The following is a 13,690-nucleotide window of genomic DNA, read 5'->3' on the forward strand; positions in this document are numbered from 1 at the left end:
ATTTGTTTTGGAAAGTAGGTGCCAATAGGAATAGCACATGAGAACTGAGGCTAATTCAGTCAGTACTGTGATGATATATATCTTCTTTTATGATTATATTTTAAGTTATAGGGTACATGTGCACAACATGCACGTTTGTTACATATATATACATGTGCCATGTTGGGGTGCTGCACCCGTTAACTCGTTATTTACATCAGGTATATCTCCTAATGCTATCCCTCCTCCCTCCCCCAACCCCACAACAGGCCCGGTGCGTGACGTTCCCCACCCTGTGTCTAAGTGTTCTCATTGATATATATCTTCAGAGTTTGGAGAGAATGCTCTGAGAAGAGAAAGTCAATGGGATTACAGAAAGGGCATGCTGGCAAAATGGAAAACAATTTTCACCTACTTAGTTAAGTTGTACCTTAACTTCATAGAATAACTATAGAAACCTAACTGCAGCCCAGTGCTAGAGATGGGGATGCTAATAGATCTGCATGAGAAAGTGCTCTTCACGATGGCATCCACATTAATTGTAGAACAGTGACTCCCCAGTGGTGGACAGAGAGACCAGACATTTGGTGGAGGGGGTTGAAAAAGCCTCAAGTCAACATTTTAATAGAATTTTATTGGAGTAGAATCTTGGCTTGTGGGGAGATGTGGAATGTATAGGGATTCCACAGAAGGCAAAATTACTTCCATTTCTCCCTGGAGAGACTTGTCAAACAGATTTCTATGAGATCTGTGCTTAAAGAGTTGAGAAATACTACCGTAGACCAGAGGTTGGCAAACTAAGGCCCAAGGCCAAATCTGGCCCACTGCTTGGCTTTGTAAATAAAGTTTTATTGGAAGGTATCCACACCCATTCATTTACATATATTCTGTGGTTGCTTTCATGCTATATTTGCTGAGTTGAGTAGCTGCAATAGAGACCTGGGGGCTCTCAAAGATTAAAACATTTACTCTTTGGCTCATTACAGAAAGTTTGCTGACTCCTGTGGTAGATTATAAAGGCCTAAAGAGCCCCATCTTATCTCTAGAGTTTGCATGGAGGCAGTGTACTATTTCCTTTCAACAGGAATTTTGTCACCACAATTTGCTGGTTTCTTCATAACTGTCCTTGAATCCTTTAGAGGTATAATTGTGATTCTGTTCAAGACATTGTAAAGGCTTACTATTATAGTAAAATTAGGAATTCTAAGCAAATTCTTAATTGTTTCAGCTGCTTCTTAGAACTGGAAATTTCGGTGAACTTATCAGAATATTCTTTGCTAGGAAAAGAAGCCAATAAAAAATGTTAGAGATTTTAAACCAGGGCTAAGAAATTATTAAGAGTATCAAATTTTAAAGGAAGAAAAGACAAAGGAAAAACAGAACAAATTATACATGGATTGGTGACAATTTAAGGCTGAAAATTAGGTGTAATAAAACTACCACCACCACCAACAAAGTACATGCTGAATGAGATTTTCGTGTAACTACTAAATCTGCTGTCCTTCTACCCAGGTTGTTGGAACTGTGTGATATGCTTATTTGCTTAAGCTTTGACAGTGTCCTGTGGGGATTGACTTGTTCAAATCAGGGGCTTTGAAGATACTCACAAAGACACATATTTTTCAAATATACAATTTCAGATCAGCGTGCATTCAGCTGTGGCAGTGGTCCTCATTTTGCCCCCCAGAGGATGTTTGACAATGTTTAGAGACAATTTTGGATTTCAGTGGAGGTGGGAGAATCTGCTACTGGTATTTAGTGGGTGGAGGCCAGAGGTGCTACTAAACATCCTACCATGCACAGGAAAACCCCCCAACTATAAAGAATTTTCTGGCCCAAAATGTCACTCGTGCTAAAATTGAGAAACATGAATGTATAGGAGGTGAGATATTTCAACATGGAAATTGTACTGTCATTGAAATCTCATACAGTGTATTTACATTAGGATTACCTATCTTTATTTATTTAAGACTCTGTCATGAGGCTGGAGTACAGTGGCATAATCTCCACTCACTGCAGCCTCGACCTCCCTGGGCTCAGGTGATCTTCTGACTTCAGCTTCCCAAGTAGCTGGGACTGCAGGCATGCACTACCACACCTAATTTTTATATATATATATTTTTTATAGAGACAGGATTTCACCATGTTGCCCAGGTTGGTCTTGAACTCCTGGACTCAAGCAACTCACCCACATTGGCCTCCCAACATGCTGGAATTACAGGCATGAGCCACCGCACCCAGCCAGGATTAACTACTATTTATAGCCAGTGAAACTATTATAGTTCGAATAAAAGATTTCTCTTTTAAATAAACGTATGTTAGTTTAAAAAGTCAATTTGAAGAAAAATGTTAACTAAATAATGCTATCGATGACAAGTAGATTTGTTACATAAAATATAAAGGAGACAGTTGAATGAATTAATTTTTAAAAACTGCCCTAAACTATTAAGTGAATGGGATTATTTTCAAATTGTCATTCTTTGAAACAATGTCAGTGTTAATCCAAGTAGTTCCCACATGCTACCATATTTAGTAAGTCTTCCTGTTTTATTTTCGCTAAACAATACTGAGATATTTAAGATAAGCTTTTAGTCCTCTGGATACTTAGTGGCTCTTCTGGTGTTCTTAGGACAGTGTGCTAGCAGTTGAAATTGGGAGTTTAGTTTAATGGATTACATTTCTCCTTCAGTGTCTCTCTCAAACTCAAGATGGCAGCTCATGCTGCTCTGTTTCAAAGGCCACCATGTGCCACCTTTTGCAAGCCACCCATCTCAGGTGCCCGCATCCGGAAGTACTTTTAGAAGTCTTTGTCGGCAGCCCCGAGAGGGAGACACAGCATCGTCTGAAAGTACTTTATAAATATTTATGACATTGACTTGCAAATTACAGATAAAATACCTGAAAACATAGTGAAGAGCAAATTTGGTCCCAACTGAAGAGGTTTTGACTCAGTAGACCTTGGCTAGTCTCTAGGAATCTGCATATTTAGCAATTATCCTGAGTGATGCTGGACCAGTGAGAATCACTGAGGTATGATATATGACAATAAAGGAAGGCTCTTGATTGCACACATTGCTCTCAACTTTGGTACTGTCTACTTTTGTACTGTGTATTGGTATGTTATAGTTTGACATCGCAGACTGCCTGTTCATTAATTAAATTTGAGTTTTCCTTATCTTCTAATGAACCAATATGTTTTCATTTGTCCTTACTACTTAATAAATAAAAAGAAAAATAAGAAATGAGAAAAAAGTCCCCTAGACTTAATACAGATGGGTCCAAAATGGAAATCATTAGGCATGCTGAAACTGAAGAACCTTTAACTTGCATTCAGCAGCTTTTGGACATAAGCCAGGCAAACACTGGTTCAACTGTGAAGAAAATGAACACATTTTTTAAACTGTTAGAAATGCTGTCATTGAAGTCTGAATCTGAAAACTGAGGGATAATTAGGAAATTTAAAATATCTTTCTTGGTGAAGATATCTTTTCTTGCAGTGGGCATAAATTTTGCACACGTTTAGCATGTTCAGTTTTTGAACACATTCTTGGGGCATGTACAAAAGCAAGAGGTTGCCAATAGTAGAATGACAGCAAGAAACCTATTTTTCACATCCTTTATTTGAAGAAGCAGAGTGACAGTCATTCCCACTGTAATTACAGTCCTCAGGTGGTGGTAATATTTTAAGGGAGCCAATTGTCTCATCGGTTATTCAGACATAAGCAAGATGTTGATAGGACTCTCCTTGCCAACCATAGTACTGAGAATGTTCATTTTCACGGCTGAATCTCCACCCTGAAGAGGATTTGGTGCTTGAACTCTTACCAATGGCTCTTGTAACTTGCCTTCTTAGAGTTATTCAGTCTAGTGGTTAATTAGACTGTGATCTGATGGCAAAAAAAAAAAAAAAAAAAAAGGACTGGAGAAGAATATAGATGACATTTGTTAGATTAGGCTGTAATTTTCAGATCTTGCTTTAATATCTGTACATCTTACTGTCTTTTAAAAAATTTAAACATTCTATTTTGAGATAATTATAAATTCACATTCAATTGTAAGAAATATTACAAAAAGATCCTATATCCTTTACTCAGTTTCTCTGGTAGTAAAGTCTTCCAAAACTACAGTACGATATCATAACAAATATATTGACATTGATATTGATGTAGCCAAGCTACAGAACAGTTCCATTGCCACAAGGATCCCTCATGTTAACCTGTTACAGCCAAACCCACATCTCTGGGCTCCCTCTCTCCTCCACCACCACATTCCTAACTTCTGACCATCGTTAATCTGTTTTCCATTTCTATAATTTTGTCACATCAAGAATGCTATACAAATGCAATCATGTAGTACGTAAGATTTTAGATTTGGCTGTTTTTTTTTCACTCAGTATAATTCTTACAGAGATTTACTCAAGTTGTTGCAGATATTAATAGTTAATTTCTTTCTATTGCTAAGTAGTATTCCATCATATGGAGGAAATACCACCATTTGTTTAATCATTCACGCACATTATCAGGCTTTCAGGTTTTGGCTATTTTGAATAAAGCTATGAATATTCATATACAGATTTTTTTTTTTTTGTCTGTGAGGATAAAAGTTTTTATTTCTGTGTCATAAATTCCTAAGAATGAAACTGCTGGTTGTATGTTGCTTATTTCATTTTTTAAAGAAACTACCACTGTTTTTCAGAGTGGCTGTACCATGTTGCATTCCCACCAACTATGTATGGGTCATCCAATTTTTCCACCTCCTTGTCAGCATTGGGTGGTGGTGGTATTATTATTATTTCAGCCAATCTGATAGGTATGTATGGGTAGCCCTTGTGGTTTTAATTTTCACTTCCCACATAGGTAGTGCTATTGAACATGTCTTCATGTGCTTCTCGACCATCTGCACACGCTCTCCGGTGAGATGTCTGTTCATGACTTTTTCACATAGCAAAAGTTTTCATTTTGGTGAGGTCCAGTTTATCAAATTTTCCCTCTGTGGATTGTGCCTTTGGTAACAGGTCTAAGAACTCTGTCCAGACTGTGATCTCTTGCATTTTCTTTTTATCGTTTTATTTAATATTTAGGTCTATTTTTAGCCATTTTTTATTTAAGGTGAGTGTTTTAATGTTTAAGTCGACGATTTCCCCCCGCCCCATGGATGTCCAATTGCCTCGGTACTGTGCATTGAAAAGCTTGCTTTTCTTCCACTGAATTGCTTTTCCACCTTTGTCTCTGTGTTTTCATATTGCTTGGTGGATTTAATAACTGCAGGATGGAAACCAATAGAATTGACTAATTATACTAATACCTCTGGGTATTTAAAAAATAACAGAATCCTCTTTCATTTAATTTACAGGGGTTTTTTTGGTTTTGTTTTTGTTTGTTTTTTTTGGTAGTCTCTCTCTGCTGCCCAGCCTGGAGTTGAGTGGCATGATCTTGGCTCACTGCTGCCTCTGCCTCCCGGGTTCAAGCAATTCACGTGCCTCAGCCTCCTGAGTAGCTGGGACTACAGGCATGTGCCACCACTCCCAGCTAATTTTTATATTTTTAGTAGAGATGGGATTTTGCCATATTAGCCAGGCTGGTCTCAAACTCCTGGCCTCAAATGATCCACCCATCTCAGCCCCCCAAAGTGCTGGGATTACACGCATGAGCCACCGTGCCCAGCCATAGAGTATTAACTTTTATTAAACAAAACAAAAACTAACGAACAAAACCAAAACCTATTCTTATGATCCAGAGAAAACACTGTTTACATTTTGGGTTTTTTGTTTTTGTCTTTTTCCATGCATTTTTAGTGTAGTGGAGATCATGACCTAAATGAAATTTTGTATTCTGCTTCACCCTTCCCCACAATAACATATTATGAACACTTTCCTATGTCCTTGGAAATTCCTTCTGAAACTTGTTTCAAATGAACCACCTATGTTATCCTGCAGATAGATAACTTACGTACTATAGATGTAGTATAATTGACTATATAAATATTGTGTATATTATCTATATTACTATTTTTATAAAATAATTGCCTATGTTATCTTATAGATGCATAACATTTCTTATAGATATATTCTATATATATACCATAATATGTACTACATATTTACTATGTGTACCATTTATTATATATAGCTACTGTTACTTTATAGATAAGTAGGTATATTACATTATATATTATAGAAATATTATAATTTACTTTGTGACTCCTTATTGTTGAAATTTGAGTAATCTCTATTTTTTAATTGAAAATAATGCTGTGAACATTTTATTGTACATTCGGTGGGATCGGACACATATCTTACCCTCTTTATTTAGAGCTAAACTTCGGAGTAGAGTGGATTTCCTTTTTTCACCCTGAACAAAGCAGTTAATTTATGTTCAAGTTTCTGAGACAGAAGAGAAAAATGGAATATATAAACATTGCAGACAAGTAGTAGTTAACTTGAATTCCTCCCACATCTGCCAGGTACTGATAGAATTATAAAAGGTTTTAAAATTGACTATGGTTTGAAGGACCAAATATTTTATGTAGACTTTATTTTGTTTCTTCTTATTAGCTCAGAGGTTCTTAAACTTTGTAGTGCATAAAAATTATGTATCGGTAAAGTATACAAAACCACATATGTATGGTAATTGGAGGTGATTTAAGGATGGAGGATAATCATGACTGAAGAGAGTGCACCCATCTGCCCTTGAATATGGAATTCATTTTGTTTTGGGTTTTTTCCTAAGGATAGATTTCTATTCTTTTTTCTTTCCTTTTCTTTTTTTTTTTTTTTGAGACAGAGTCTCGCTCTGTTGCCCAGGCTGGAGTGTAGTGGCGCGATCTCGGCTCACTGCAAGCTCCACCTCCCGGGTTTACGCCGTTCTCCTGCCTCAGCCTCCCGAGTAGCTGGGACTACAGGCGCCCGCCACCTCGCCCGGCTAGCTTTTTGTATTTTTTTTTAGTAGAGACAGGGTTTCACCGGGTTAGCCAGGATGGCCTCGATCTCCTTACGTTGTGATTGCCTGCCTCGGCCTCCCGAAGTGCTGGGATTACAGGCGGAGCCACCGTGCCCGGCCTGATTTCTATTCTTTTAAGGTTATTTATTGTCAAGTGACCTTTAAAGATCACCAGTCAAATATAATAGTGCCACTCAGACATTTGCCATCAGTAAATACTATTATTAATTTATACTCATTTGCCAAGCGTGGTGGCTCACGCCTGTAATCCTAGCACTTTGGGAGGTCGAGGTGGGCAGATCACGAGGTGAGGAGTTTGAGTCCAGCTTCACCAACATGGTGAAACCCCGTCTCTACTAAAAAAAATACAAAAATTAGCCGGGAGTGGTGGCGCTTGCCTGTAATTCCAGTTACTCAGGAGTCTGACACAAGAGAATCGCTTCAACCCGTGAGGCAGACGTTGCAGTGAGCCAAGATAGCACCACCTCACTCCAGCCTGGGCGACAAAGCGAGACCAGACTCTGTCTCAAAAAAAAAAAAAAAAAAAAAAAAAAAAAAAATTATACTCATTAATTTTTAGGTTTAAAAAAAATCTCACTTTATTTTGCTTTTTGAGAACATTGTTTTTCATATGCTCATTAGCTCTTTGCATTTTCTCTCTCTAGCATTACTAATATTTTAAAGTACTAGTGTATTTTTTACCAGTTATTTTCTTCAGGGTAGTTTTGGTTGCTAGAATCAGACCCCCATTCAAGCTAGCTTAATTAAAATTTGCAGTGATGTTGATGGTGATGGGTTCCTTGGGATATAGATGATTTCCAAGAAACCCAGAGGAAAGGCTAGATCTCAATATTAGGAACTGAAAGATGGTGAAGAACTAAATTGTCTCTTTTACCTAGAGTAGAAATGATCTAGTTCCCTGTAGCAGGTTCCACTGCTTAACTCTCCTGCAAGTGATTCAACATGGCCAACAACTTCTGTGTAAACCTACCAGCATTGACCTTTCAATTTGGTCTGCACCTCTGGCAGTGATCTTCCGGTCTCTGGGTTGAATATCCTAAGTAAGAATTTGGTTGGTGTTAATCAGTCAATTATTAGCTAGTTAGTTGAGTGTCTGGTCCAACTCTTCACTATCCATTCTTAAGAATATCACATGATAACCATAAGCTGTCAGATTCTAGGATGGGCAATGAGATCTTTAGCATAGACCAAGCCCATGATTTTCAGATTTAATTGCACTTGAAATTCTAGCATGTGCCTTGAACGCCTATTTTATTTGTACTTATTTGGGATTTTTATATCTGGGACTTTTTCTGAAATATACCTAGTGATATTGCTATCAAAGCATGAGGAAATTTATCTTCAAATACTTATTTTCTTTTGATTCCAGTAATTGTCTGAATGACACATAATATGCCCATTGTGGAAATAATTTTGATTTTTAAAACTTTATTTTCCCAAAGCAACATCACATTTCTGGCTTGCAAATATTTCACAGGTGGAAACGTCAAAAAGAAAACATTTAAATGCAAATGTCAGTCAGGGGAGATGCTGAGCTCAGTCTTTGTATTTCCTTCCAGATTTATCAACGATGCTGGTTAGTATTCAAGAAAGCTTCAAGCAAAGGTCCAAAAAGACTGGAGAAATTTTCTGATGAACGTGCTGCATATTTCAGGTGTTATCATAAGGTAAGACTCAATTGCTGTAGCTTTCCAGAAATCTGTTTACAGGGAGGCAACTGGAATAATTGAGTCTGAAGAGTTGCCTAAATTATTTAACAAAGGTACAAGCAATACCTTTTCCAAGGACAAAACACCCCTAAAATAACATCTGCTTGCTAATTGTTTCAAGTAATTGACTAATGTAAAGTCACTCTTCTGGTTTCCTGCTATTTGCTGTAGCTGTTCTTGTTGTTTTCCAGTTTGTGCTATGGGACTTATCATGTTCTTATACTCCCTGTACTGAAACCCTGAGAGAATGAGGACTGGATCTCATTGTGTCTCAGACACTGCCTGATGCAGAAAGGCACTCATTCAATGCTTGGGGAATGTGGGGAGAGAAGGGAGGGGCAGAAGCAGAAAACAGGTAACTGTGGACGAAGAGGAAGTTCGACCCATTTGTTGATTTCTTTAAGTTTGATGACTAAATTTTCTTAGTAGTAGTGAGACTTCCTCACTAAAAACAGTCATTGTGTGTTAGAACTCATTAAGGTAAGTACAAGGTTTACTTACCACTTGGTTTCACAAATTAGCTAAATATTTCCCTCTACATGGCAGTATATTTCCATGGTCCTTGTTAACACGCAGCCTATGTATTTTCTTTTTTTCATGAAAACGTGTGAAAGCACATGGTTAACACTCCTCCAAGGCTCTGGTTATTTTCAGGTGGAGAAAATACTACTCTTTTGTCTGTGAAGGAACTATGCTTATTTTTATGATAGAACATTTTAATTTTGGCTTTCCATCTTGAAGATTCTTTAAGCCTCATTTGGTGAGAATTTACTGAGGCCAGGCTTCTTTGCCATTTAAAATTTTATGTGAAACCAGTCGATCTATTAGAACAGAAACTTGGCTAGGTGGGGGAAGTGAACAGTCTTTCCTTTTGTGCAAATCCACCAAAAGTAGTGACTTTTTGACATCTTATAAAGGGTCTATGTTGACACTTTGGTTTATATGATGATGAAAACAGTAGGAGAAGCTGCATTTCTTCTCAAATTAGAGAAATAAGGACTATGCTATACTTTATAGGCACATCTGTATGTACATAAGGGAAGAATAAGCACAAAACAAGCTTCTGGGACAGGTAGAAAAGGGAGTCAAGGGCGGCCTCTTCCATGTGTTTCATTTCCCTGTCACCCCATGAAGCGGTTCCACATTCCAAGGCTTCCACTCCCAGCCTTCCTTCTCTCCAAAGGAGAACCCACTTATACCTTTTTGAATTCAGATTTCCTCTATCATTTATCTTTCATCTGCCAAATATGAAATGACACTATTCAAATATATCTATTTTTTGTTCTCAGGGAAGAGTTGTTGAATTGCGAATGTATTATTGAGGCACAGTGATCCATGAAGTCAGTGATAGCATAACTCTGAACCCTGCAAATAATCTTGAGCCAAACTCTCCACTGCTATAACACTCCAAACTATTTGTATCCAGTCATTTTGAATCAGATGTATTATGGCCCAGCTATCCCTCATGTATCCAGTATTTTATCTTATAACAAGATGGCGAGCAATGCTATAAGGGTGACTTGCTTTATTTTAGCTTGAACAGCCCTTTCTTAAAAGGAGAATCAAAATACCCAGGAAGATGTTTGGCTTATCATCTAGACACAGACTGAGCTTTAGGTGGCCAGAAATTATAGTTACACATCAGGTCTTCTCTTGAGAACCTTAGCCAGTCTGTAACTTTGCAATTCACCACGAGGCCCTGTACTGTTTGGTCATTGTGTGTGGCCATTGATCCTGTTTTTGTCTTGGTAGAGTTCCAAATATGTCTGGTTCTTCACAATCCACATATCTGATTCTTTACAATTCCACATGCCAACCTTTCTGAATGTAGAAAAAATAAGAAATAGGCTCTGTTTTACTGATAGACCTATACATACCTAAGAGAAAAGAAGATAAATGAGGAATACGTTATAGGAACTCCTCAAATCCCATCCATCGGCAAATGTTGTTGGCCGTATGCTCAAAATGTATGGAGACTCTGAACACAGCTCACAGCCTCTACTGCTACCACTGGGGTCCTAGGCAGTGGACTGCCAAATTCTTGGGCTTCTAGAGTCTGTTCGAAACACTTGTATGACATTGCAATATTCTTTGCTGCAACACTCTCAGCCAAGGTGTTATAATGGTCTACGCCAGTGGTCCCCAACCTTTCTGGCATCGGGACAGTTTTCATGGAAGACAATTTTTCCACAGACGGAGTTGGGGGTGGGATTGGTTTTGAGATGAAACTGTTCCACCTCAAATGATTAAACATTAGATTCTCATAAGGAGCAGGCAACCTAGATCCCTAGGTTCACAATAGCGTTTACACTCCTATGAGAATCAGGAGGTGGAGCTCAGGCAGGAATGCTTGTTCACCTCCTGCGATGTAGCCTGGTCCCTAATAGGCTGTAGACCAGTACTGGTCCAGTACCCATCTGCTGCCCAGGGGTGAGGGTCCCTGGTCTATGCGATCACATGATTTGATTTCCTGCTGCCCTTTTAACCTCATCTCTGAGTTTCCTTAATCCCACCTTCCTCTGCTCCAGGTGCCCTGGGCTCCTCTCTTTCCTTAGAAGATGCCAAGCACCTTTACACCTGCTCTTCCCTTTTCCTGGAATGTTCTCCCCCAAGTACCCACAGAGCTCACTCCCTTACTTTGTTCAGTGCGTTGCTCCAATTGCTCCTCTAAGAGAGGCCGTTTCTTGACTCCCTTGTTGAAAATAGAACCCACCTAGTCACTGCCTTCCACATCCCTCTTATTCCTCTTCTTAGGAGGCACCATAACATAACACACTTGCTTGGTTGTTTCCTATCGTCTTCCTCTTTCCCCCGCATAAAATAAGGTCTACAGAAACAGGATTTTTGGGGGGATGGGAGACACGATTCACTATTAGTTCAGAATCTAACACATAGTGAACACTTTTAAAAGTATTGGCTGAAAAGCAAGAAATGTTATCAATAGAGGAAATGGAATACATACAGATGTCTATGTGTCATACTTTTATTTAGCTTACCAGAAGAAATCTGTACTTGAGGCATCTGAAACCAGAAAAAGGAATTTTGATTTGAAGAAAATAGGGTGGGCAGTGATGGAGGCAGAAAAAACCAGGATTTGGATGTTTTAGGAGGACAGAAAAATATAAAACCAAAATGGATGAAAAAGCTCTTGCTTGAATGTGCAATGAAGAAAGGGAAGTTGAGGACAAACTTGCTCTATTTCAGACTCTACCTGCTGGCTCTGGAATTTAATATGTAAATCTTTGGGGAACTTGGTAAGCCACATTCTCTTTCATCTATAATAATCATTAACCGAAGTTCAAAGCATTAGAACGGAAGAATTATCTACATTTAGCCTCCAAGCCCTTGATGAATTCCTGTAGCTGATTCATCCTCTACTCTTTTAGATCTGATACATTTAGTATTAATCTCTCGGGGCATATAAAAAGCTGGAGTAATTCTGAGATATGCATTTTTCATCTAAAAGCTGTGTAATTTATGAATCTTGATAATAAAATACTCGGGTTATAAGTAGCACACCGTGACCAAATTTTAGAGTTTGTTCTAATATAAATAAAGCAATTTCCAAAAGAAATGAGGAAATGTACATCATGCTATTTGATGAATACGGAGGTGGTGTGGTGCATACAGACATATCCCTCCTGGAGGAAATCTGTAGCATTGATAAGAGCGCAGTACTTCTCCCATTTTATTTTTAAAGATATTATTAAGAAGAAAATGCCAGTTTTGCATATCTGACTCTTTTTAGAAGTTTCAACACAAGAAAAAGACTGTGGAATTTTAAAATTTGGTGCCCCCTCACTGAAAATGTAGCTTGAGGTACACTCCTGCAAAAACTGGAAAATAAATATATGAATAATGCACATATAGAACAATTCATTTTTTATTTCTTTACTTCCACCATGAAGCACCCCTCAAGCACCCATAGTTGTCAGAGATGGCTGTGAATTTGATTAACTGTAATTCCAACAATATTAAGACTCCAGTGACTTTAAATATAGTTCCTGACCTTCTTGTTAAACACCAGTTCCATGTTTTCATTCAGGAAATAATGTTGCTTACACTAATGAGAAGGGGATGAAAGTTTCTGTGCATAGTTTGACTTTTTCAAGATGAGTAACACTCGAGATGAAATAGAGTAGAAAGAAGACTATCGACCGCTTTTGAGACCAAGGCAAATGGTGTGGCGGGAAGTATGCCGGTCCTGGATTTAGGAAGTCTGAGTTCCAATCCCAGCTTTGCCACCATGTATGTTTGACAAGTCACCCTCTTTCTGTGTAAAGGTGGCCTCCGAGGCAAGTTACACATTCACTTCCTCATCATCACACATGGCTGAGTCTGCAGGGATTCAGTTCACCTTGGACCAGAAGAACAAGTCCAGCAAATCCTGTGTTTAGTGTTTCCCAAAATGTGTATGACAGAGTGTGTCGAAAGAACCTTTCATGATTAAAGATTGTGTGGTCAAAGAAATTGGGAAATGCAACATTTATGGCCCCATCTTTGAGATTCATAGCCCACTGCAGCCCCTCACAGGCTCTGAAAAGTCCTACAGTTAAGAAATTGGAGGGACTTTGAGTCAGCATTTCCATGGAACTATTTTTTTTTTTTTAATTACGTATTCCAGGGAACAAATAAATTTAATTCTAGGGAACACAGTCTGGGATATGCTGCTTTCATGTGTTACTTATTGTTGTTTCAACAGTAAACAACTAGGGACGATCGTTTCTACTTTATCAAAGTCAGGGTTAATGTGTGTATTAAATGAATGTGAATGTATTTGAAAAGGGAACAACTCTCTAACTGTAGGGATTAATTGCCATTATTATTTTTATTCTGCCAAACACCTTTAGTCTTATTTGTTCTGCCATTCTATCCTTTATATAATGACTAGGTCACTTGTATCTCCTAAGCTCAATGTCCGACCTTGTTCTTGGTTTCTGCAAAAATAGGATTCTAGGCTCCACACAATGAGCTAATGTACTAAAATTTATTTCTCTGGAATTTCATCCAACTTATCTGTGTGTGTGTGTGTGTGTGTGTGTG

The 13,690-nt window shown here is 38.2% G+C and overlaps 1 protein-coding gene across 2 annotated transcripts in view; it reads left to right on the forward strand.

The window, feature by feature from the left end:
- DOK5 (docking protein 5) overlaps positions 1-13,690 on the forward strand; it is a 202,795-nt gene that overhangs the window by 83,619 nt on the left and 105,486 nt on the right. For both annotated transcript variants that reach the window (XM_011978130.1, XM_011978131.1), the window contains exon 2: positions 8,498-8,605. In XM_011978130.1, coding sequence (XP_011833520.1) covers positions 8,498-8,605 — 108 coding nt within the window. The remainder of the gene's footprint in view (positions 1-8,497; positions 8,606-13,690) is intronic.

This window comes from Mandrillus leucophaeus, unplaced genomic scaffold, assembly GCF_000951045.1.
Source record: "Mandrillus leucophaeus isolate KB7577 unplaced genomic scaffold, Mleu.le_1.0 Scaffold19, whole genome shotgun sequence".
NCBI lineage: Eukaryota > Metazoa > Chordata > Mammalia > Primates > Cercopithecidae > Mandrillus > Mandrillus leucophaeus.